At 36.1% G+C, this 27241-nt stretch overlaps 1 protein-coding gene across 1 annotated transcript in view; it reads left to right on the forward strand.

The window, feature by feature from the left end:
- The window catches only part of Vps25 (vacuolar protein sorting 25), a 54123-nt gene extending 32863 nt beyond the window's left edge, over positions 1-21260 (forward strand). The window contains exons 5-6 of the mRNA XM_090387946.1: positions 15855-15930; positions 21027-21260. Coding sequence (XP_090244072.1) covers positions 15855-15930; positions 21027-21139 — 189 coding nt within the window. The 3' untranslated portion in view covers positions 21140-21260. The remainder of the gene's footprint in view (positions 1-15854; positions 15931-21026) is intronic.
- Positions 21261-27241: the final 5981 nt, after the last annotated feature.

Genomic DNA, 27241 nt, shown 5'->3' on the forward strand with positions numbered 1-27241 from the left:
TCCTAGGGTTTTTGTTCCCTTATGTAGGACTAGTCAAAAATAAATAAATAAAATTAAAATTAAATTACAAAATAAAATAAGGTAACCAATGCCACCACCTTCCCTCTTTCATTTACCCTTTTCTTCCAAGTATTTATCTAATCCCTCCTTAAATTTAGATAAACTTTCAATCTCACAAGAGTAGATGAGGGTCTATTCTAGCAGCCAATCAGTCTTTGTGTGCTCTTATGTATGTCACTGTGACAACATAAAAGTTGCTCTTCTCTGTGTCCTTTCCAGCAGGCCCACATCTTTCTAAAAATGGGTTCTCCAAGCCTGTAGCAATATTCAATAAATAGAATCATCACTTCTTAGTATTTGTGCGATGCAAGGAAACAAATCTTATACAGCATTAGCCAAAAAACTTTACCTATTTTTGTTCCGCACTTCATTTGCCCATTCCCTCCAATAATCTTCTTTCTCTTTATTCAAACCCAACTTCCACAACATCAGGCAGAAGTTTGTTCCAACATTCAGTTACTCTTTGGCTGAATGCAAATTTCTGCATATCTATTCTACAATCATTCTTTTTCAATTTAAATTTAATGTTCTTGTGTATGTGTGTCGTCTGAGAAAGGCAAAGATGCCATCACCATTTTTTTTACTTAATCCTTTTAAAGCCTTCTATACTTCAGTTAGGTCACCACACAGATACCTTGTTCCAGAAACTGAAATTTATAGGACACCCCAGTATTTCTTGGTAAGCATATCTTTTTGTGCCCTGACTGTTTTTTTTTTTTTGTTCTGCTCTGTACCCTTTCCAACTGATCTACATCCTTCCTAAAATGAGTCTTCCAAATGTGTATGAAGATCTGGTCTAACCGTGTACCACAGGATAATCATATCTTTGCCCCTGCTTGCAAATTCCCATATATTATTGACAGAACCCCATGTGCTGCTCTAGCAGCTTGTCTGCAGTAATCAGAATTTCATGTTGGAAAAAAAAAAAAAAAAAAAAAAAAAAAATCAGTTCATCTGCTTAATTTATCTAGATCTTCTTGAAGTAGCAATACCCTGCTTATTGTCATTAACCACTGTGCGCACCTTTGTATCATTAATGAACATTGACCTCAAACTTGAAATACCTACATTAGTATCATTAAAAAATATTAAAAACAGTAAGGAGGACCTAACGCTGACCCCTGTGATACCCCACTCATCACATTAGCCCATAAAAGAGCAGTGACCATTTGTAACCATTTTTCTATAACTTAGCCATTCATTTCTCCATTGTAGTAATTTGCCTCTAATTCCACGTTGCTTTAATATGTGCAACAGTAAAACGAGCGGTACAGCATTGAAGACTTTACTTGCAATCAAGTATATGATGTTAAAATTATTCTTTGCATCCAGTTCCTTGCTGATTGCCGTATGGTTCTGCTCCTGTAAAGATGATGATTTTGCATTACTTCTTTGACTGTTGACTCCATTATTTTCTCTTGCATAGAGATTAAACTTACAGGCCTGTAGTTACTCAATTCTTCCTTTGAACTACTGTTGTGAATAGGAGATATATTTGCACTTCTCCCATCTGCCAGTACTTCTCTGAATCTAAGCATACCCTCATTATTGTGACTAAGGGTTTAACTAAGTCTTTTGCAGCTTCTTTTAATATAATTGGATAGATTCCATTAACCTTGTAGGTGCTTTGTTCACTTTTAGCTGCAGCAATTTATCTTCCATTTCTTTCAATTATAAAATCATTTAACTCTCAATCTTTTAGATATGCGTGAATGATTTGTGTGTGAATGTAGATGCATAATAGTTATTCATTTTACCAGCAATCTGTACAGGATCAATAGTTATGCTATTCATTGGAAGATTATGAGAAGTATTTGGCTCAGAGTGCAAAGGAAGAGTAAGCAGTCCTTTGCACGTGTATAAGGAAATGATCAGGCCACAGCTTGAGTACTGTGTACAGATCTGGAGGCATCATTTTAGGAAGAATGTAGATTTTCTAGAACGAGTACAGAGGAGGGCAACAAGTTTAGTGAGAGGAACAAATAGGTGCTCTTACCAAGAGAGGCTTAAATTCTAGCATCTAGAGACTAGGCACCTCCGAGGTAATCTGATTGAGGCATATAAGGCCTTGAATGGTTTGAGCAGGCTCAATGCTGATGGGATTCTTCCACTTGCTCAGAGTAAGAACCTGAGGGGGCATAGATTTAAATTGAGGAAAGACAGTTGTAGAATAGATGTGCGGAAGTTTGCCTTTAGCCAGCGGGTTGTTGATTGCTGGAACAGACTTCCATCAGTTGTGGAAGTTGATAGCTTAAATAAATTTAAGGCTGAGCTAGACAAACATTTGCAGTGACTGGATGGGTGAAATGGGAAGGGATTTTTTGGTTGATGCTATATAAGCTTGCTTTCTTGTATCATATGCCTAAACTAATGATAATGTTAATGCTAACTTTGGCAGACACATGCTGGTCCTAATTTCACCTATCTTTATTGCATAAAATATTCTTTACCTTCCTGACAATAGTCAACAAAACAATTTTCTACCTTGGGACCAGCACATCTTACTTGTAGTGATCCTACCATGCAGTATGAAGGTAGATGGATAAGTTGGGCTGAGAACTTGATGGGTCCCATGGTTTAATTCCTTCAAGGGCAGTAATGTTCATTTGTGGGCTTTTTTCAAGCAATCAAATTTATCTGATAAAATGCTGAATTTTCATTGAATTTCTCACTTATTCTGCACACCCATCATACACAAAGGCCATATGTCCAGTTACAGTCAGGTATACAACTATACCATGCACAGAAAATGCAGTAAGGCATTGATTCATGGAAAAACCACTGTTGGCAATACCCCCTCCCCCCAACCATCCAAGCAAAGTCATTCTCAGTGCACTGTGTCATATACTTTGCTGCTGCTCTAATCTGAGGTATAATTTCAGTTTAACAAATTAAATCTGAATGCTACAGTACTACCATAGTAATGGTTATGATACTCTAGTACAATAATAATAACACTGCACTGGTCCCAGTTACTATAGCAGTATATGTATAACATAAAATTTATAAAACACTACAGTATTATTTATATGATTGCAAAACCTCCCAAAAGAAAATATTCAAGAATTATACTTATCCTTCAGTTCTGCTTCCATTAACCCTCCTCCCCTTCTGTCATTTATACACATTGTTATTTTCCAAAATCAAATTATACCCATTATATCAGAATGACATCAAGTTTCTGATATTCTTATGATGATTGTATTTGTTGACTTAACCAGTACCTAAAATTGATCAGATTTATTGATCACATTGCTATAGCATTAGTATGTAAACATGAGGGATAGCCATTTTATGTTGTTTTTGACTAACACATCTCATGTCGTTGCTAATAGTTGTACTTTCTTCAGGAACTTTACTCCATTTTAGCTTCCCATTCATTTAAAATATCACTGCCATCAGTACTTTCTGCTTTTTCTGTTTACATTGCCCTTTTGCCCTTTCTGTAAAGTCTGTCCCTCCTGTATGCACTGTATTTGCCATATTTGTTCCTTTAGAAAGCCCTTTTCCTTCTAAGGCCTCATACAAGAACTCTTGAATATTTGATCATGTTTTAATTATATTTTTGAAAACAATATTGGTGCCTCCCTAGAGATCTGTTTTTTATTAATATTATGGTAATTGATATGTTAAGGAAGATCAGAAACAAGTGAGCTCTAGTATTGTTCCCAGCTGTTTTTTGACTTCATCATAACAATTAACCAAATTGAACTCTGGGTGCCACAGTTCCTCTTCATGAACCTGTGCTGTTTGATCCCTTCAGAATTCCATTCATATTGTGATGGCCCTGTATCATGTCCTTAACTGCAAACTTCATGATTTTGCCCACCATGGAAATCAAACTGACTAATCTATAGTTGCCAAATACCTCTCTAGCTTCTCTGTTATTGATTAGGCAGAAAGCACTTCTCCAATCCAAGGGCCTTCCCATAATCTAATGATGATCTTTGCCTTTTTTCATTATAACTAGATATATACAAGGTGGACCGTAGTGGCTAGCTCTCCTTCAGCCTCAGCAGTATTTCTGCTAGGTACTTATTATTATTGTTATTATTATTAGCTATATGGTGCAAGGAAGCCTGAGGCTTATGCTGCACCAGACAAAAAAAAATTTCTGAATTACCCCAAGAGAGAGAGAGAGAGAGAGAGAGAGAGAGAGAGAGAGAGAGAGAGAGAGAAATAAAAGGGAATCACCAAGAAAGAGAAGAATGATGATATCCAGCTCAGGACTCTGTGTGTGTGTGTGTGCCAAGCCCATACTCACCAGATGTGAGCCCCCAGGGTTAATTTTTCTGATATCATCATTTTTTATTTTAAAGCAGTTGTTCTAATTGGGTTTTTGATTGTAAAAATTGCTGTGAAACTTGTCTTTCATTCCATCTGGCATTTCTGTGATTTAACTGCTTTGATCATGTTGAGGGCTTATCTGATGAGCTCTCTTTGTCAGTGATTTCTCATATTAACTTTCACATTGATCCCATTATTGGTTTTGTTACTTATATTCTTATAATTTACATATGGAATGGTGGATTGAATGTTATGATAGCCCATAATACCCCTGATTTTTTACTTTTATTCAATTAATTCTAACAATTTTCTTTGTTTTCATTTTGGAATCTTTTTACACTATTTTCCCACTGGAATAGACATGTATGTGGCATCCAAGATAATTCACTTAAACATTTTCTATTACATTTATATTCAATAGCAACATACAGTTGTCCAAGAAATACCTTAATCTGTTATAGTCCCCCTCCCCTTTGTTGTTTATAGTCACCTGAATATGTTGAGGTTCCTCTGTAAGGTAATTTTGAATTTGTTCTAGGTGGAAAGCCCTGTTGGAATTAGTTGGAATCAACACTAACATTTCTGGCAGCCCAAAAGACTGTAATCTTGAAGCTTTTCTTGTATTTGTGGATAATTATGGCAGTCCTTCACAGGCTCTCAGGTCCTTAAACAGTGAAGAAACTGTTCTTATTAGGTATAAGACCACAGTTGATTTACTGCAAGAAGGAAAGTTGGCAGCATAACTTCAGATGAGCCGAATTGGATTGAATGTTAAAATTCTTTCATTTGCGTCATGTTTTGCCTGTCATAATTTCTGATGTAGATACTGAAGAGCATCAGGGTGACTATTGTGTGTTCTTTTAGTTAGTTCGGTTTCTCTGTAGCTGTTCCCTTTACTACCATGTATTACTTTTCTGTTTACTGAATTGCAGAGTTATATTGTAGTTAACTACCTTCTTATTTGTTATTATTTTACCTAAGCATTAGAATTAAACTAAAATTTATCTTAATACTGGAAATGCCTTCATCAATGAAATATACTTTTAAAACATTGCATTCTTAGTATTTGCAGCTGTGTATAACTTCTTATTATTTTTTTGACATTAAGAAGTAAAAAAGTCCCAGTGCCAGGTCATTGTGGCACCTAAAATTTTTAGGATGGCACCTAGTGTTTTATTCAGTATTGTTCCAAAGTTTTTCTTACTTCACCCAAGGAAAAAATGTGAAATTTGTTGTTAAATCTGTGATGCTGCTTCTTTTGTTATACACTGCATTTGATAAATGACATTGTGTAAAACAGTGTTTTGTTGTTTCTTTGTTTTTTCTGCTTCATAAAATGCATATTATTCGATTACTGTAGTTAAAATTTTTAAAAGCGATGAAGAAGTAGTTGTATAGATTATTTTAAAACAGATTGGAGCACTGCAAACAACTTCTGTTTTTAAGAGTTGTTGGATGTTGCAAATGCTTTATAAATTAAAATATTTATTAGGGTGATGTTAATGAGAATTTTAGTATTCCTTCAATATAATTTTGTCTTTTATTCTGCAGAGTCGATTTTTAGAATTAAAGAAGTAGGGCCTTTAAAAAAATCAGACAAGTATGCACTAATTGTATTTTATGTATTATATGCTTGTTTGTGTAAAATTTGGTGACTGTAAATTACTTATTGTATGACCATAGCAAACTTAACAAAGCAGCATGCAAATTGGCACCTTTTCTTCAGAATCACTATATTCTTTAAGGTGGTATTAAATCTCTATTGAAAGTTGATTGCTTTTGTTTTTGAAGGCGTCATTTCCATTGCTTACTGGTTGCTTTGTAATCCTAATCCTTCTTTTGGGGATACGTAGAAGTAAGTTTTTGACAAGAAACAAGTGCTGGCCCTTTGCTCAACTCCCAACCTGGAGCACTGGGGTTTTATTTTCAGAGTGCATCTTCTCCTAGCCTGTAGGAAACCAACCCCCAGACTGTACCAAGCTGCACAGAGGGGACCTCTACCCCTAGAAGGACTGTCTTCACTCCTTATTGAAAGTTGATGTTCATAATTATCAGGCTCCAGCTGAAACTAAAATATTTCTGAATATAGTACAGAGTTTAATAATCATGCAAAGTAACACATGTCACCTTGATTCACATTGGGAAGTATACTACGATGAAATGACAAGTTCCCAGTGTAACCTCTACTGTTATAAGCTTACTAGGTAGTGCTTTTGATCATACAATATAGAAAGGATAACTTTAAAAAAAATTTTTTTGGTATGACTGCAATTTTTTTGGAAATGGTCTTTTTACACACATGCATGCACTCAGTTAGCTTTGCATTAGCAATAACCCCTTGGGTATGAATGGTCTGTGATGCTGCTGAAGGCTCAAAGTTGGGAACAGCTGATATAAGATTGTAGTTCGTACATGTGGTGATCAGTTTTGAGGAAGAATGGGTTGTTGTCAAGATTCTTCTGACTTTGACGGTGGAATGATTATGGGGGAAAGATGAACTTGTGCTATTATCTCAACAACAGCCAACTTGGTTGAGTGCTCCTGTTCTGTGGTATCACAAATCTGTTGTGATTGACTCGACAGCAGTTGAACAACCAGACAAAGGTCACATGTGAGACAGCCACATGTAGTTAATGCTCATGGTGAGTGCCGTGTGTCTCATCTTGTCACACAGCAGTGATGTAGCACAGTGGCTCTGCTAACCATCCAGTGCAACATAGGAACAGCAATACCAATATCCACATGGACTCTGTACTGGACATTATCTTGTACAGGCTAGTAAAAAAATTGCAATTTATGACCATCAAGAGTACCCACATTCACTGCGAGACACAAGAAATTATACATTGCATGTCAGTGGTCCAGCACTAACACTGGACCACTGACATGTGGAAATCTGTCACCTGCTTTGATGAATCTGATTTCCAAATCTATTATGTTGATTAGTGTATCTGCATTTGAAGAAAGCAACAGGAGGTCATGTCACTTGGATGCACTTTGATGTTCGGCAGGTTTGAGGAGTGGTGTTATGGGTTGGGGACTGCCTTGGTTCCTCTGATCACTGTAATCAGTGGCTGAGTAGGAACACCTACCTTTCTCTGAGTAAGCCAAAGGCAACACACCATTTCACAAGCATCACAGGTGCCTAACTGGTTTCAGAGAACAGACCAATGAATTCTCTGTCCTCCCAACTCCACAGTCTCAAACTAATTGAGTACTGCTAACTTAATTGAGAAAATTTCACAGTTGTTAGCAGAGTTTTTCTCTAGCTCTTCTAAAGAAATGTAGTATCAATATATAAGTGTAAATGTATTCAGAATCATTTTATCGTTATCAACTTTGATAAGGATAAAATGATGAGTTCTGAACATATTAAACGTAATGAATGGCAACGGGTGTATGAGCTCACATGCACAGCATGGGGACATATAGTAAGTTGTGATGGAATCCTAACGTTCAGTTGCACTAGTAGAGAATTTCACAATGCAGAGTTTTATTATTATTCTTTTTTTTTTTGGAACAAAGGACACAGTTGTATGACTGTGCAAATTGTTAATCAGTTAAATAGTTAAAGTGCAAATTGTTAATAAGAAAAAAATGCCTTATCAACTTAGACAACCGTTTGTTTAACAGTTAACATCTTCCTGTGGCTCCATCTATGAAGTGAATGTTGAACTATTCTCGTTTGTAGACAAAACTGGCCCATTCCATAGAATAAAACTATTTGGAATTTTTAAATTTTAACAACTTTTTGCACACCAAGGAAGAAATATCTTCAATTTGAGACCACTTCCAGCCTGATCAGTTAAGTCCATTGTTCACACTGACGGAGTAAAGAAAACGGCTTCCATATTAAATATGTAGATGTTTGGAACCTACTGGAAAAGGACATTTGATGCTACAACCATTCACCTGACAATGTGCAGGCATTACCAGATACATTGTGCAAAACATGGGTAGCACTACCACAGGACACCCTGCAGCACCTTGTGGAGTCCATGCCAAGGTGGGTATGGACTGTGTCAAAAGGTTGTCCCATGAGATATTAGGTATACATTGCTAATGCCAACTCAGTGTATATATAAATATGATTGCAATTTTTTTACTCTAATCTCGATGCCTGAATCTAGAACAAATTTATTGACCCCTGATTATTATAAATTACTGGACAATAGTTCTTTTGGACCTTAAAATGTTTTGAAAACATTATTATTAATAATAATAATGGCTGGTCACTCACACACTAGCAAGGCTTTTGTGGATTTATTGGATGATTGTTTTCTACATCAGCATGTTCCGGAGGCAACTACAGGGAGTAATACTCTTGATTTGATTATCAGTAGTGATTCTTCATGCATTAAGAATCTGCAGGTAAATGAACCACTAGGTGGCAGTGATCACAGTGTGCTGAAGTGGGATTTACTCAAAGAGGTAACTACCATTAGGGGTAAAAGGAAGGGTTATTGCTTTCGTAAAGCGACTACGATGGACTGAGACAGTATTTAAATTCTATACAGTGGGACCAACTGATGATGTTACCAACAGCAAATTCAAAATGGGAAGCATTCAAAGAACTTATCTTGGAAGCTACTAGGCTTTACATACCAACTAAGAAATATTGTTCAAAGTTTAGGCCAAAGTGGATGTCAGATGAACTAATGAGACATATGGCAGAGAAGAAAAATGCATGGGATACATACAAATTAACACGTGACACAGAAGCATATGATAGATACAAGTTGATCTGTAACCAAGTTACAAAGGAGGTTAGGCAGGCGAAGGCAGATTACGAGAAATCTTTGGCAAGGGATGCAAAGAAAAACAGCAAAGAGTTCTTTACTTATGTAAACTCTAGAAGGAAGGGGATGAATCAGATTGGTCCACTTGATATCAATGGGTCAACTGTTGATGATCCTGCTCAGGTAGTTAACAAACTGAATAAATATTTTGCATCGACATTCACACATGAAGAGTTATTCAGCGAGGGGAATGCCAGAGGTATTTTCAACTCTGGCAGTAAGCTAGAGAATCTTGTAATAACTGAGAGTAAAGTGGAGGAGAAATTGTTGAAGATAAATACAAGAAAGGCAACTGGGGTGGATGGGATCTATCCAGTTATATTAAAGGAGGCAGCAAAGGAAGTAAGCAAACCCTTAGCCATAATTATGAGAGCTTCCTTGGACTCGGGGGAAGTACCCATGGACTGGAGATGTGCAAATGTGACCCCAATTCACAAAGGAGGATCAAAGGGCGACACAAGTAATTATAGACCTGTTCCTGGAAAATTAATGGAGGCACTGGTTAAAGAAGCACTGCAGGATCATCTAGACAAGACTTCAGTTATAGCTCAGACACAGCATGGTTTTGTTAAGGGGAAGTCTTGCCTAACCAATTTGATTGGATACTATGATGCAGTCACAAAAGAACTGGATGCAGGGAATAACTTTGATATTATATACTTGGATCTTAGCATTAGCATTAGCATTAGCATTAGTAGAGGCATTTGATGCAAGAAAGCAAGCTTATGCAGCATCAGCCAAAAAAAAAAAAAAAAAACCACTTCCACTTCACCCCTCTGTTCGTTCAAAATACCTGTCCAGCTGAGCCTTAAACTTATTTAGGCTATCAACCTCCACCACAAGGGATGGAAGTCTGTTCCACCAACCAACCACTCGCTGGCTAAAGGCAAATTTCCGCACGTCTATCCTACATCTGGCTTTCCTCAATTTGAATTTATGCCCTCTCAGGTGATTATTCTGAGCTAGAGGAAGAATCCCATCAGCATTGAGCATGCTTAAACCATTCAAGGCTTTATACACCTCTATCAGATCACCTCGCTGGTGCCTAGTCTCCAGACACTGTAATTTGCAAAACTTAAGCCTTTCTTCGTAAGAGCACCCCTTTGTTCCATTCACTAATCTTGTTGCCCTTCTCTGTACTCGTTCCAGCAGCTCTACATCCTTCTTGAAATGAGGCCTCCAGACCTGTATACAGTACTCTAGGTGTGGCCTGACCATCGCCTTATACAATGGAATAATCACCTCCTTATCCCTGCTGGAAAAATTCCTGTATATCATTGACAATACTCCATGAGCTACTCTTGCAGCCCGTCTGCACTGCTCAGGGAACTTCATATCTGCCTGCACAACCACCCCCAAGTCCCTTTCATTCTCTACCACTGTCAGTGTTGTACCATAGAGTTGATACGTTGCTCTGGGGTTGCTGTTTCCCATGTGTAGTACTTTACATTTGTCAATGTTAAACTTCATTTGCCACCTCTCAGCCCATCTGCTCAACCTTTCCAGATCCTGTTGCAGAAGCATAGTGTCAGTAGTGTCCTTGACAACCCTGCCAACCTTTGTATCGTCTGCAAACTTGGACATTAATCCCGATATACCATCATCAATATCATTTATAAATACAGAAAACAATAATGGACCCAACACTGAGCTCTGAGGGACTCCACTAATAACATCAGTCCACGATGAGCAGTGTCCATTGATTACCACTCTCTGTCTTCTCCCCCTCAACCACCCCTTTATCCATAGCAGCAATTTGCCTCCAATGTCACACTGCTCCAATTTGTGTAGCAGTCTTCCATGTGCAACAGTATCAAAAGCCTTTCTAAGATCCAAGTATATAATATCAAAGTTATTCCCTGCATCCAGTTCTTTTGTGACTGCATCATAGTATCCAATCAAGTTGGTCAGGCAAGACTTCCCCTTAACAAAACCATGCTGTGTCTGAGCTATAACTGAAGTCTTGTCTAAATGATCCTGCAGTGCGTCTTTAACCAGTGCCTCCATTAATTTTCCTGGAACAGAAGTCAAGCTCACAGGTCTATAATTACTTGTGTCAGCCTTTGATCCTCCTTTGTGAATTGGGGTCACATTTGCACATTTCCAGTCTATGGGTACCTCCCCTGAGTCCAAGGAAGCTCTCATAATTATGGCTAAGGGTTTGCTTACTTCCTTTGCTGCCTCCTTTAATATAACTGGATAGATCCCATCCACCCCGGGTGCCTTTCTTGTGTTTATCTTCAACAGTTTCTCCTCCACTTTACTCCCAGTTATTTCAAGATTCTGTAACTTACTGCTAGAGTTGAATACACCTCTGGCATTCCCCTCGCTGAATAACTCCTCATGTGTGAATGTCGATGCAAAATATTCATTTAGTTTGTTAGCCACCTGAGCAGGATCATCAACACTTGACCCATCAATATCAAGTGGACCAATCTGATTCATCCCTTTCCTTCTAGAGTTTACATAAGTAAAGAACTCTTTGCTGTTTTTCTTTGCATCCCTTGCCAAGGATTTCTCGTAATCTGCCTTTGCCTGCCTAACCTCCTTTGTAACTTGGTTGCATATCAACTTGTATCTATCATAGGCTTCTGTGTCATGTGTTAATTTGTAAGTATCCCATGCATTTTTCTTCTCTGCCATATGCCTCATTAGTTCATCTGACATCCATTTTGGCCTAAACCTTGAACAATATTTCTTAGTTGGTATGTAAAGCCTAGTAGCTTCCAAGATAAGTTCTTTGAATGCTTCCCATTTTGAATTTGCTGTTGGTAACATCATCAGTTGGTCCCACTGTATAGAATTTAAATACTGTCTCAGTCCATCGTAGTCGCCTTTACGGAAGCAATAACCCTTCCCTTTACCCCTAATGGTAGTTACCTCTTTGAGTAAATCCCACTTCAGCACACTGTGATCACTGCCACCTAGTGGTTCGTTTATCTGCAGATTCTTAATGCATGAAGAATCACTGCTGATAATCAAATCAAGAGTATTACTCCCTCTAGTTGCCTCCCGAACATGCTGATGTAGAAAACAATCATCCAATAAATCCACAAAAGCCCTGCTAGTGTGTGAGTATCCAGCCCCCAAATTCCAGTCAATATCTGGGAAATTAAAATCTCCCATTATAAGACACTCTGATTTACTGGCCCACTCTATTTCCCTGTACAGTTCCTTATTATACTCATCAGAGTCATTAGGCCTATAGCACACTCCTACTCTCAATTTTGATCTCCCAATGCTTATGTCACACCAAACTGACTCCACACTGCACTGTCCAGCGATGTCGACTGGCTTCACTTCCTTGGTTTTTATGTGTTTCTTAACTAATAGCATAACACCTCCCCCCTTCCTATCCTGTCTATCCTTTCGGTAGACGTTGTACTCCCCAAATTGCAGTTCCGCATCCCTTATATCTGTGTGACACCACGTCTCTGATATCCCAACAATATCTGCCTTCGATGTTTTGAGCAATACCTCAAATTCATCAAATTTATTTACTAAACTCCTAGCATTGGTGTACACGCAAGTATACCTGCACCTGTTTCTATTCTTAGCTACCCTAACACAACCCATGTGTTTACTTGTACCACAATGGCTCCCAGCAGTCTCTGAAATACCATGCATCTTGTTTTTCAGGCTTCTGCTCATTCTAATAGAAGCAGTGCAAGAATCTCTTTCACCTCTGCCAGTGGCTACTGTCAATCTATTGGTCTTTGTCTCCCCCCAAGCTAGCAGTTTTCCGACCCACCTAACACTGCCTCGATAGCATCAGCAAATATTCTTGCACCCTTTCTATTTAAGTGTATCCCATCCCTGTAGAAGCAATCTCTCCTGTTAACAAGTACAGTCCAGGCTGAAAAAAATTCTACCCTTTGAGCCTTGCACAATCTTTCCAGGGCCGAATTGATCGACAAGGCTCTCATCATATACTCCCTCCTATCGTGTCTGGGCAGAATTGCAGACACTTTCAAATTCAACCCTAATTCTCGGCTTTTGTTCAACAGTGACCTGTACTTGTTAAGTAATTCTGCCGGTCTCCTACTCTTAATATTATTAGTGCCAACGTGTACAACTATATCACCTTTTGTGCCCTTAAAAGATGATATTCCTTAAAAGATTATAAACGTCATCAACCTTTGCCCCTGGCAGACATACCCTGGTCCTGTTCCACCTATCTTTTTTACAAAGCATGTTCCCCGTTTCCCTGACAATAGAGTCACCAACAACTACTAGTTCCTTCGGGACCAGCGCATTCTGCCTTGGGGGTTGTCTCTGTGTCACGCGATGCCCAAGTGCAAGCTCTGGCGTTGATGTGGGCAGCTGAGAGCTTGATGGGCCCCTCAATTTAGTTTCTTCGAGGGCATCCACCCTGTCCTTCAAGCTCTCATATAGGCCCAAAAGAACGCCGAGTTGTTGCCTGATATCGTTACACTCCTTGCATCGCGCACACACAAAGACATCCCCCTTGGCAGTATCAAGTCCCGTACCCGATTGCTCTGCAAACATCAAGCAAACAGTGCATTTTATAAGGCTGTGAGTCAGAGGACAACTGCCCCCCTCAGTTCTGCTCTGAGCCACAGCACTTCCATTAGCTTGAGCCTTTTGCTTTGCTGCTCTGGTCTGAGTCATGATTCTATTAATTTATTAATTAATTATGTTATGTTATTAATTATATTACGTTTGTAATCTAAGTCGTTATATGTATTTATTTAAACGTACAATTTAACTGCTAACGAAGTTCAGCTAACGCTATCTAGTACGGTATATAACCTACGGTATATCTAGTACGGTATCACAATGGCGGGAAAGTTAATAACGGTAGCGGTAGTTACGAACACGTGGAAACCCTTACCGATACTTTTACAAGGCCGAGTAAAGAATAAATACACCAAATTAATCAAAAAATCACAAAATAATGTTATACTACTAAATTTAAATCAAAAGTTTTAGAAAAACAATAATTTCAAATCAATAAATAAGAAAAATCCACTTAGCGGCTTGGAACACGACCGTCACTAGTAGCCTCGTCAGCAGACTCCTACTGTATACAGGTCTGGAGGCCTCATTTCAAGATCTTAGAAAGGCTTTTGATACTGTTGCACATGGAAGACTGCTGCACAGATTGGAGCAGTGTTGCATTGGAGGAAAATTGCTGCTATGGATAAAGGGGTGGTTGAGGGAGAGAAGACAGAGAGTGGTAATCAATGGACACTGCTCATCGTGGACTAATGTTATTAGTGGAGTCCCTCAGGGTTCAGTATTGGGTCCTTTATTGTTTTCTGTATTTATAAATGATATTGATGATGGTATATCAAGCTTAATGTCCAAGTTTGCAGACAATATGAAGGTTGGCAGGGTTGTCAAGGACACTACTGACACTATGCTGCTGCAACAGGATCTGGAAAGGTTGAGCAGATGGGCTGAGAGGTGGCAAATGAAGTTTAACATTGACAAATGTCAAGTACTACATATGGGAAACAGCAACCCCAGAGCAATGTATCAACTCTGTGGTACTACACTGACAGTGGTAGGGAATGAAAGGGACCTGGGGGTGGTTGTGGAGGCAGATATGAAGTTCTCTGAGCAGTGCAGACGGGCTCCAAGAGTAGCTGATGGTGTATTGTCGATGATATATAGGAATTTTTCTAGCAGGGATAAGGAGGTTATTATTCTCTTGTATAAGGCAATGGTCAGGCCACACCTAGACTACTGTATACAGGTCTGGAGGCCTCATTTCAAGAAGGATGTAGAGATGCTGGAACGAGTACAGAGAAGGGCAACAAGATTGGTGAATGGAACAAAGGGGTGCTCTTACGAAGAAAGGCTTAAGTCCCCAGACACTGCAAATTACAGTGTCTGGGGACTAGGCACCAGCGAGGTGATCTGATAGAGGTGTATAAACCCTTGAATGGTTTGAGCATGCTCAATGCTGATGGGATTCTTCCTCTTGCTCAGAATAATCACCTGAGAGGGCATAAATTCAAATTGAGAAAAGACAGATGTGTGGAAATTTGCCTTTTGCCAGCGGGTGGTTGGTTGGTGGAATAGACTTCCATCCCTTGTCGTGGAAGTTGATAGCCTAAATAAGTTTAAGGCTCAGCTGGACAGGTATTTCGAATGAACAGAGGGGTGAAGTGGAAGTGGTTATTTTTTATTTTTTTATTTTTATTTTATTTATTTATTATTTTTTTTTTTTTTTGGCTGATGCTGCATAAGCTTGCTTTCTTGCATCAAATGCCTCTACTAATGCTAATGCTAAAAAGAACAGAACTACCATATGTTTTTTGGACCTGTATATAAAACTCTGCAGGCAGAAAATACATAAGAGGATGAGATACTCTTTAATCCCTGATTTCCCTCTGGCCATGAAGTGCTTGTACAACAATATTGTTAAATTTCTCATTTAACACTACAGATTATTTGTTGTCCTAGGCTTTTTACAAATATCAAATAGGTTAAATAGTTTATCTGTTTTATAATTTATTGAATAATATATTATTACCTATGAAGTTATATAATTATGATAAAAATGGAGCTTATCTTTTCTTTGTTTTTATATGTATACTATATGAATACTATATATAAGAACAGGGCTTGGTTATGTGCTTACATATTTAGTTAAAATTTTAAACCTAAATTAAATGAGGTACAGTATTGATGGTATGATACTAGAAATTATTAAAATAAGGCTGCTCTTATTCCTAGGCATCGTCACATGGTATGACAAATACTGTTTGTACTTTGTATGAATTGACAAATGGTGATGACACAGCAGAAGAAGGTAATGAAATTTTTCTCTCTCTTAAATTTTTTTTTAAAACAGCTTTTATACTGAAATTGTAAAATCTAGAATTATAATGTGTGGTTAATAATTAAATGTACATTCATTTTTATAATATTTATTTGTTAATGAACATCAAATTTTTTGTCTTTTACAACCTGAACATGAGTAATTGCATACCTGAGGGAGACAGTTTGAACTGTTTATCATAAGAATTGTGGTGTTAAAAATTAAGTTCTTTATTTACATAATTAGAAAAATTAACTTTTTAGTGCATATTTGATTTCAGTTTACTCATTAATGAGCTTCCGTAGCCAAGTGGTCAGGAGCGGGAGTGCAGTAGCATACGCTCTTTGAGTAGACCGGGGTTCAAGCCCCTGACTGCTGAATACGGTATATCTGCCAACCCGCACTGGACCAGCGTGGCAGATTATGGTCCATTTACCATAAATGGTAAATGGACTCAGCATGAATTGTTGAGGAGGCTTCCATCCTGCAGTGGGTTGATAATGGCTGCACTTTACTTTTTTTTTTTTTTTTTTTACTCATTTTTTAAAAGTAACTGCAGAAACTGTATTCAGAATGATCCATGCCAGATAACTAAGCCTACTCTTGACAGAGTAGAGGAAAGAAAAGAGGATAACCAAGAAAACCTGGCTAGGAAACAAAGAATTATGCTTGTCTCACCACCTTTAGAAATCTGTTTTGTCCAATAGACAGCTGAATTGGAGGAGACTTGTTCAGAGCAGCCCACCTTAGAGCAGCAAGAACTGCAGAAATGATTTCCTTATGGATTTATCCTATCATTCAGAATATTTGTTTTAGAGGGAGAGTGAAATCACCTGTTTTTAAACTGTATTTTTAAAGTCAATGATATTTTTAAAATAAAGATATTTTAACAGTATCATCAATGAAGAATCAAGATTTTAGAAAATTATGCAACTGTTTGTGGCATGCCCCTAAATTAAATAAGTGCACAGTATTGATGGTATTATACTGGAAAACCAAAGAACTGTGGTGTTTATATTCATATGAAAACATTTTTGATTTGAGTAAATCTGCGGTCCGTTATCATTTATCTTAAATGAGCAGTAGAATATTCTGCTAGCATCTTTTCTCAACTCTTTGAACTATGTGTGGATTATTTTGGTAGACTTACTTTAATTAACTATTGTACTATTTTTCCAACCACATAATAATCTGGTTCAAAGCTGTATTCAATATTATTAATATAGTCATTTATATTAGGTATTGTTTTTTATATTTCTGTGATCTGTAAATATGTTTATATCACCTTATAATTCCTCAAATCATTTGGAAGATTATTAATATGAGAAATAATAATGACACCAGTGAGAAGCTCTGAGGCACTCCAATGTTTTACTAACAGCATAAGTTTAAATTTCCATCAAAACATTCAGATAGCAGAGAAAGACAGCAGAAATCACGGGAAAGTAGGATATGACTATGATGATAGACTGCATATGGTATTTAGTTTAAGATGATCACAAAAGATATTCATTGCTCATTTTTAACTAAAGTGTTCCAGTTTATTTTCTTTGGTATCATTTATATTCATGTGATTTGTAGAATTCCTTTGACAAAGGGATGTATTATCTTTTGATAAATGGAAGAACTTAGATAATCAAAAGATATATAGTATTATTTGCATCCAAATTTAATTTTTCTTGAATAACTAATGTTACATTCTATAAAAAATTTTCAGTTCGTTTTTCTAGAAAAAAATAATGTATCATTCGTAATCTGCATACCCAAAATCTTAAAGAAACAACAATAAAAATCAACAGAAAATCATTACACAATATTATTGTATAAATTATATCAGCATGGGTAGATAAGAATTTGCCATTATTAAAAAACTAGTTACATAGTACAAACACACACTCTTAGACTAGATATGAGCATTAAGATATTCCAATGGTAAGTATAAACAAACTCCCATCTGGGATAAACACCTTTTCCTGTTGATGGACTTTGCAATAATTTGACTATTAAATTAAATTTTTTAACTTCATAATTTGTTTTAACTTTATAGTTTATTTATATCATTTATTTTAGTTTTAGTTGCTTTTCTTAAAATAAAGTGTATGCTACTTGATATGTATAACTTGGAAGTAAAAATGCACAAAAAATTAAATTAGTTACAGCTTTTATGTATTGTAACAAATGATATTAGAACTTTTAAAAAAAGTAGCTGAAATAAGGTCTTGGAAATACAAATTTTTTGAAGACAAAAGCATCTGTTTTCAGTGGATCACTATTAATATTTCTTTATTTAAAATTTCATATTTTTTAAACTGAATAAGCAACCTCACCTAATTCTTTGGTAATATTATTAACTAGTATAACCTTTATCATCATCATCAGTCATTTTCGATCCATTGCATGTTTCCATTGCAACTTTCCAGTTTGTTCTGTTTTGTGCAATGGCCATCCATTTACTACCCACAAACTCACAAATTTCATCTATCCATCTCTGCCGTTGTCTTCCAGGTTTTCTTCTAGCTCCTTTTGGGTACCATTCTGTTATTTTCTTAGTCCATCTGTCATCATGTCTTCGAGCTATGTGTCCTGCCCAAGACCATTTTAGTTCTTTAGTTTTCTTTAGTTTTGATAAGAATGTCCTTTACTTGAGTTTGCTACCTAATCCATGTGTTTCTCTTCTAATCTAACAGCCTGATTCCCAATATAATTCATTCCATTCTTCACTGTGTAGTTCTCAGCTTCTCTTCCATTCTTTTGGAGAGTGCCCAAGTTTCACTTTCATAAGTCATGGTGGGGAGTATACATTGGTTCATTATTTTACATTTCAGACAAACTGGGGTATGCGACGATATTTCCTGAATGCTATCCATCCAAAATTTATTCTTCTCTTGACTTCCAGCCATTTATTATTATTACAGCTAATAGCTCATTCCAGATAAGTATATGACTCCACCTTTTCAATTACTGCTCCTTCAATCATTATGTCCCTTTGTGGCATACTTGTTCATCATTACTTTTGTTTTAGCCATATTCATCTTTAGTCCAAAATCCTTACTAACTGTGCATAACTGATTAAGATTTTCCTCTAATTCTTTGGGATCATGGCTTATGACCATAATATCATCTGCAAATCGTAAATGTTTTAGGTACTCTCCGTTCACATTGACTCCTTTCTGCAACCAGTCTAATCTTCCGAAAGCTTCCTCAAGGGCAGCAGTAAACAGCTTCGGAGATATTGTCTCCTTGTCGATTTTAAATTTGCTACTGTCTTTGCTAGTCTAATAAAGGAGGTAGCTTTCTCATATATTTTCTTCAAAATCATAATATATGGGGTATCTATGCCTTGTCTTTGCAGTGCCCGAAACATTGCCTTATGTTGTATGGAGTCAAATGTCTTTTCATAATCCACAAATGCCTGGCATAATGGTGTTTTATATTCATTTGCTTTCTCCATTAGCTATGATATTATGTTGAAGGTGATCCAAAGTTGAGAATCCTGTCCTAAAGCCAGCTTGCTCTTTCAGTTGGTTCTCAACAAGTATTCTTTCTAATCTGTTAGTAATGACCCTTGTGAACAACTTGTAGATGTGGAATAACAAGCTAATTGGTCTATAATTTCCAATTTCTGATTTATCTCCTTTCTTATGCAGTAAAACTATGATTGCATTATTCCACTGCTTAGGCATCACACCTTTTCTAATACATTTTGTGAAGAGTCTTGCCAATTTTTGTGTTATGTCTCTTCTTCCCAATTTTAACAACTCTACAGTAACTTCATCTTCCACTGGGGCTTTCGGATTCTTCATTTTCTTCAGTGCATGTTCTACCTCATCAGGAAGAATATCGGGTATGTTGTATGTGTTGCTAATTTGCGATCCACCTTCCTCACTGCTGGCGTCATTCCCTTGCTCCTTCTATAATTCTCTATAGTAGTCTTCTGCTATTTGAATTATGCCTTCTCTGCTGTTTATAAGTACACCATCGCTATTCTTCAGTTTCAGTATCATTTGTCTTTCTGTATTACTGCTCATGGCTGCTGATTTAAATCCTTTGTTTTCCCTTAATGCTTGTTCTACTTTTCTTGTGTTAAACCTTCTTATGTCCTCTCTGAGTCTCTTTCTAATGGCTTTGCATAACTCAGTATATTCAATTTTTCCCTTGTTAGTGTTTAACCTGCTCTTCATTTTTTGCCTTCGTTCATCATAACAAGTGTTTCTTGACTAATTTTTTCTTCTTTGGATTTCTTTTTCTCCATAGGTTTCTTGGGCTTTATCACTTTCAGAAAGTTGTAATATTCCTCGTTGATATCTTGGTCCTTAGCAGTCTGCAGAAGCTCAAACTTGTGTTCCAGTACATACTGCTCTTTCTCTTCTTCTTTTATCTCAAAGACCTTCGTATTATTTACTCAAGTCAGTTTTTTCCTTTCCTACCTCTATATCAAGTGTGCATCTTACCATTCTGTGATCACTTCCAACATTTACCTTATTCTGGACGGTAACATCATCCACGATATATGAAGTCGATTTCATTAGTTGTTACTCCATTTGGACTCTTCCATGTCCACTTTCTGTTCACCCTTTTCTTGAAAAAAGTGTTCATTACTGACAATCCTTGAGATTCTGCAAATTCGACAAGTCTTTCATTTCTTTCACCAATTCCAAAATTTCCTATAGTTCCCCTTTCTGCACTGTTTTGTTGTTTTCCAACCTTAGCATTGAAGTCCCCCATAATAATAGTGTAGTGGGTTTTCTGCTCATCTAGAAGACTCAATTTCTGTGTACATTTCTTCAACTTCTTCATCATCATGGCTCGATGTTGGTGCATAAATCATTATAACCTTTAGCTTGTACCTCTTAGATATCTTGAGTATTAGTCTTGACGCCCTTGGTGATGTTCTTTTGAATTCCAAAATGTTACCTAACCTAACCTTTATATATCATTATAAAGTTGACAACTTTGATTAACTTTTACCTTTTACTCTTATTAAAAATATATATATATATATGGAATACATTTTTGATTTTAATTCATTTCTTATAATGTCATTTGCCATGAATTAAATCTATGCTTATGATATTATTTACTTTCAGAGTTTTATGGACTTGATACTGGCATCTTAACTAAGGCATTGCAGACATTAGAAAAGGAGGGATTGGCTGAATTGATAAGTTTTGAAGACAGTGAAGGTGTAAAATTCTTTTGATACACTATATATTTAAGAACAGATAGCAGAACAATTGTGAATACACCATAATAAAGCCAGTATTCTTATGTAAGGAGCAACAAGGACTTGTCTCTTTTTTGATTCCTTCTGTTATGATCACATGGAAGAAATTTTGCAAAATAAATTATTGAAAATACTTTGCAGCTTATTTGTAAGTTTGAAGCTACAACTAATATTTTTTCAATTGTCAATTAAGCAAAGCCAGTTTTTGAAAGTCTAGGGTGCAGTAGGCCTGGACTCGAGTATACTATTAATCCATCAGTGATGTTTTCTTGAGTGGGAACCTAGTGAAATTCCCAGTACAGGTGACTCCCGCTTCAATAAAATTAGTTAAAGTCTTTCCATTTCAATCCTAACAGCCAGGCTAGCCCTAGTTGCTTGCAATGGAACAGCTATCTTTCCCGCTGCTAAAATTAATTCTTTATTTTTTTTATAATTGTTCTTACAGTTAAGCTTGCAAGTCCTAAATTATGGCACACATCTGCTTGTCTTTGATTGGAATCGATTTGCTTTAAAACGTCTAATTTAATTTTCAAATTCAATCTTTTTCTTACATTTATAGTCTTTGTACTGCACCCAGACATTGTTGCTTTTTCATTCTTATCCGCCATTATTAACTCTTTGAAAATGTAACTGCATTGGTTGCATTAATTATGATACAATATTGAAGTAGACTGTCCGTTATGCACGATGTGTAATACTGTACTGAGTGATAACTAGACTTCAGATAAATGCATATAATGCAAATATTGCAAGCAATATAGTTGATCATTTTTTTAAATGTTGATCTCGGAACTATGTAACAAGTCACTGTACTGCAATTAAATTAAGGTGCGAGAAAATATCACTGAGTGTGGGAAAGTTTCTCAAGTCGGCATGGAAAACGTTTTAATGCTGTTTTGCTATTCATTTTCAAGCTGTAGACTCTATCAAATGAAACGATTTCGTTAAAAATGCAAAAATGCAATCTGTAAAAGAGTGTTATAGTGATCTGTGACAGCATTATAGTCAGATACGGGTTATAATATAAGAACAGCATAAAGTGAACCGCGTTATAATGGGGGCCTGCTGTGTAAAACAGATATTTTTGATTAATTTCTTTTTTTCTAGTTAGTATGTGTCAGAATAGTATAAAAATATATTGTATTTATGATGTCAGTGTGATTATGTTTTTTAATTTCACAGAGTGATTTTGTACCACAGTCCTTAGATCATTATAATGTAAGATATGAATATTTTTAATTAAATCATCCCCCCCCCCACACAAACCCCTTTTGGTTAAATACATTTGGATGAAAGTTGCAAAAATTCTTTAAAAAACTTATATTAAAGGAAATAAATGATAATATAAAATGGCATTTCTCAACCAAGAGTGCATGTATTTCTGGGATCTCCTGTTCAATACCTATTTAAAAAGAAAATGTATATGCCATAAACATCATATATCAATTAAGAATTTCAGAAATTGGGAGTTTTTGGTACATTGTATGAAAAGGTTGTATCTGGCAACACTATAAAAACTCATTTAATTACTTGTTTATCTGGGATAAACAGATGATAAGTAAATTTTATCACCTATTTACCCAATTACAGCAGAAAGTACTTTGGAGGTTGGGTACAGTCAAGATAAAAAGTTAGAACAAAACCAAACATTTATAATAATTACATTACTTTTTATACATGGGTGGTTAAAATACTAAAGGAATAAAGTTAATTATCCTTCACAATACCAGTTACAAAACACGAGGCGCCTCCATAGCCAGATGGGAAGGAGCAGCAATGCGTAGCACACGCTTCTTGATTAGACCGGGGTTCGAGCCCGTCACCACCAAATACGGAGGATGTGGAAAGGTCAGGGAATGACCACCGCATATCCTGGAGCAATATGGCCTTAGTTGCTAATGCTCCTAAAAACTAAATAATAACAACAAAACACAAAACTTATATGGTGTCAGAAAAGTATTGTTTAATGGGTTTTAACATCTTAACCACTGTTGTAGGAGAGAGAAAAAACTGATACATAGTCTATCAACTTTTTCTTTCCTCTTTTTTTTTTTTTTTTTTTTGTTATAGTGCTCAAGTTTTTACTTGCCCACAAATATGATGAAACTGACCTGAATGTAAAGCTGTTTTTGGCCTTGAGGCATGCCCTATAAACTGCAAAAAGAGATATCTCTTTTTGCAGTTTGCATTTATGTTGGTATTTTTTACATTTATTTATTGACTTGATATGAGTTTCTAAGGTTGCATGGTACAACATGTCAGCTGATGATGACTGTTTTGAAATGGCATTTTTAATGATTGAATTTTTAAAATTCAGAATTGTCAGATGAAGACATCCCTCCTGAAAAATGCAAGCAGAATATAAATCTACAAAAGTAAGTAAACAACTACCAGTTGAGACATCTACTGTAAATTCAATGAACATACCATTACTTACAGCTCGCCTATTGATTAAGAAGATGCTCCTCTCTAAGCAACAACGATTTCACCAGAGGCTAGAATATTTACTGCTAGTGTATATTATGCTTACACCTGTCAATAGTGTTTGTTATAACTGCTTATCTTTTTCCTGTTGAATCTGACAACTTGAATGGTGATTTTCACAGTTACTTGGCAGCCAGTTGTGCTCATGTAAAGCAATTGGATTTTATGGTGTGTGAAGAGTATATAAATAAAATACCATATGAATTTTTTAAGCTATTTGTTACTAATAAAAATTCATAAATTAGCTAATAGATCATACTGTCATTGAACCATGCATATGAGTCAATATGCTCTCCAAATATTTCACATGAATCATAAGCTGACCGGGCTAGCCGGGTGGGTAAAGTGCCTGCCTGGCAACCCAAAGGTCGCAGGTTTGAATCGAATTTTACTCTGATCCCTGCCTCGGGTCTGGATCAGAGTAAAATGCAAAAACTTTGGGAGGTGCATTATAGCCACAGAAGCCGATGCACCAAAAAAGAAAAAAAAAAAAAAAAACATAAATCATACTGCACAAATGGAACAGTTACACATTCATCAGAAATTTAACATTTTCTTGGAGTGCTAATATAGATAGATATTAGTGAGACTTCCAAATATTATGGGTCAAAAAAAAAAAAAAAATCCTATATATAGTAAGGAAATGAGAACCAGGATGTCATGGGATCATTTGAAACTTTTGTTATGTCTGATTTATTTCAATGACAGTGATAACTACACAAACATGTATCCCTAATCTCCTACAGTGTATCCATCCCTAATGGATACACTGTGGAAGAGATTTCAATATATGTATACCCCTACTAAATGCTAAGTTCATATGCACGGGGAAAATGCATATGAACTTAGCATTTAGTAGGGAGAGGAAGGTCATCCTAATTAAAGAGTTGTATTATTTCTGATGCATTCATTTCTGGATAAGGGTCAAACATTATTTATGGACTGTTACTATACTAGTGTTTCAGGCGCCTCCGTAGCCAGGTGGGAAGGAGCAACAGTGCGTAGCACATGCTTCTTGATTAGACCGGGGTTCGAGCCCGTCACCACCAAATACGGAGGATGTGGAAAGGTCAGGGAATGACCACCGCATATCCCGGAGCAATATGGCCTTAGTTGCTAATGCTCCTAAAAACCAAATAACAACAACAACTAGTGTTTCACTTGCATAATTTGTTGAAATGAAAAACTTACTTGTGTATATTAAGAAGTAATCAGAAACTAAACCTTAGGGAAGTCATAAAAAAATTGAGAAGGTGTGAAACTGTTGCATCAAAAAAAAAATAACAGATGCAGTATCAGCGAAATAGAAATATAAAAGAAATTTTTTGATTCTTGCCACAAGATGTACTGATAGTACACCGACGTTCTGACAGAGATGAAGTAAAGTTAAAAAACATACAAATCATTGACGTAATTTGAATACTTTTATTGACTAATCTGATCAAATAAAAGTTCATTCTTCAGCCCTATGTAAAGGAATCAGGTGGTATCAGAAATAGAACTCAAGTTGTTGTTGGGTCAGCAGTTGTAAATTCCATAACAGTAACAAAATTACCTATCAATAATAGAATTTCAAACAAAGTTCACTTTGTAGTTGCTAACTTTGAATGATATAAAATTCTGTAAAATGTTCAAATTCTATAATATCTCTCACAGATTATAAATATTGACCCACTGCTTAATGAGAATAATATACAGTAAACCCCCACTATTCGCGGTATCTGTATTCGCGTATTCACGATCGCTGATTTAATATAAAATGAAACATAAAAAAATGTGAATTTTAAAGCGCCGTGAACATTTTCCGCCATAAAAAACATGGGCGTGGCTGAAATTATCTTTCCCGGTCAAAACAGCGCTCAGTGGGTGGGGGGAGAGGGGTGACAAAATCGCGAGCGTGGATGTTTCTCGCTAATCCTTGTTCTGTATGTGTTATGCACTCGTCATGGAAGGTTTCGTCGTTTGCTTTTAATTTATATACTTATAAATTGAATAAATTTATCAATTTATAAATTGATATGCTTACAAAAGTGATAAATCTACCGTTTTGCAGTGTAAAACAGACTTTTTCGAGTGTGTTAACAGAAGAAAGTGACTTTATTGTGGACAAGTTCTTTCTAACCTGTACAAAAATATGGCTACGAATAACAAGGGAAATGTGAAAAGATCAAAAAAGGTGATGACATTAGTGAATAAAATTGAGTTATTAGACAAAATTTCTAATGGTGAAAGTGTCTCCTCAATGGCAAAACATTATAAAATCACAGTCAACGGTACGATCAATCCAAAAATCAGAAGAAAAAAATCCGCTGTAGTGTCTGTGAAAACGCGCTAATTGCTTCAAAAATTTGCTCTGTAACTCGTGATATTAAATTAGAAAAAATGGAAAAAGCTTTAAATCTGTGGATAGAAGACCGAACTCAAAATAAAATTCCGTTAAGTTCACTCATCATTCGTGAAAAGACAAAACTCCTTTATCAACACTAGCGAAACTGGTGATAGCACTGGCGGCATAAGTTTTTTAGCTAGCAAAGGCGCTGGTTTGAAAGATTTGCTAGCTGAAAAACTTATCCCGCCAGTGTAAATTCACTGTCCAACTAGAATTATCTTTTATATCCACCAAGGACCATGTGTATCACCATTTTTTTAATAGATGCTTGGTTTTTAAATGCTTCTTCATTCAGGATATTTGAGAAGCACTTTTTTGCTTCTTAAATGTCCTGCTCCTGCGCACCCGTAGCCAGGTGGGCAGGAGCAGCAGTGCGTAGCACACGCTTCTTGATTAGACTGGGGTTCAAGCCCGTGACCACCAAATATGGAGGATGCGGAAAGGTCAGGGAATGACCACCGCATATCCCCGGAGCAATATGGCTTTAGTTGCTAATGCTCCTAAAAACCAAATAACAACAACAACTTTTTTAAGGAGAACAACAAAAAATTTTATTCTGTTAACAATATGTGACTTCTTGTCATTAATATATATATATCACACTCAGAATTTGATTTAATTTGATATTTTATATATAACTTTATTTGTACTTTCCATATATTTATTATACCTAAAATGTAGTCATGCAAATTGACAATAGTTTCCATATGTTTTGGACACATTAAGCTGTCCTGTTAAATTATTAATCTCTGAAAAATATATGGCCTCATGTTATTTTGAAATTTGAAAACACTAACGCAATAAGAGTTGATAAAAGTTATTACGATATATAACAAATACTGTTTTATAGTATAATGCACTTTCATTAAGGGATTTTAATATTGTTCAAATGTTTTTATGTTTTTAATGAAAATCTGCTTTTAAGAAGACTGTATACCTTTAATTAAAATTTTAACATAATTTTATATATATTTATACTTATTTTAAGAAATACATCAGCTGAAGAGGTACTGTCCAAAGATAGAAGACAGTGTGTTGTGTGTTATGAGAAAAATCAAAAGGAATTTTGTCAGGTAACTGCACAAAAGAAAACACGTCGGAGCAAGTTTAGGTTTGTAAAGTGCAAAACGTTTTATTGTTTGACGCATTTTTGTTATCAGCATAGACTAAGAAAGTGACAATGTTTTCATTAAAACTCTTCAGAG

Source organism: Mastigoproctus giganteus, chromosome 13 (genome assembly GCF_048544385.1).
Source record: "Mastigoproctus giganteus isolate SK-2022 chromosome 13, ASM4854438v1, whole genome shotgun sequence".
NCBI classification, from domain to species: Eukaryota; Metazoa; Arthropoda; class Arachnida; order Uropygi; family Thelyphonidae; genus Mastigoproctus; species Mastigoproctus giganteus.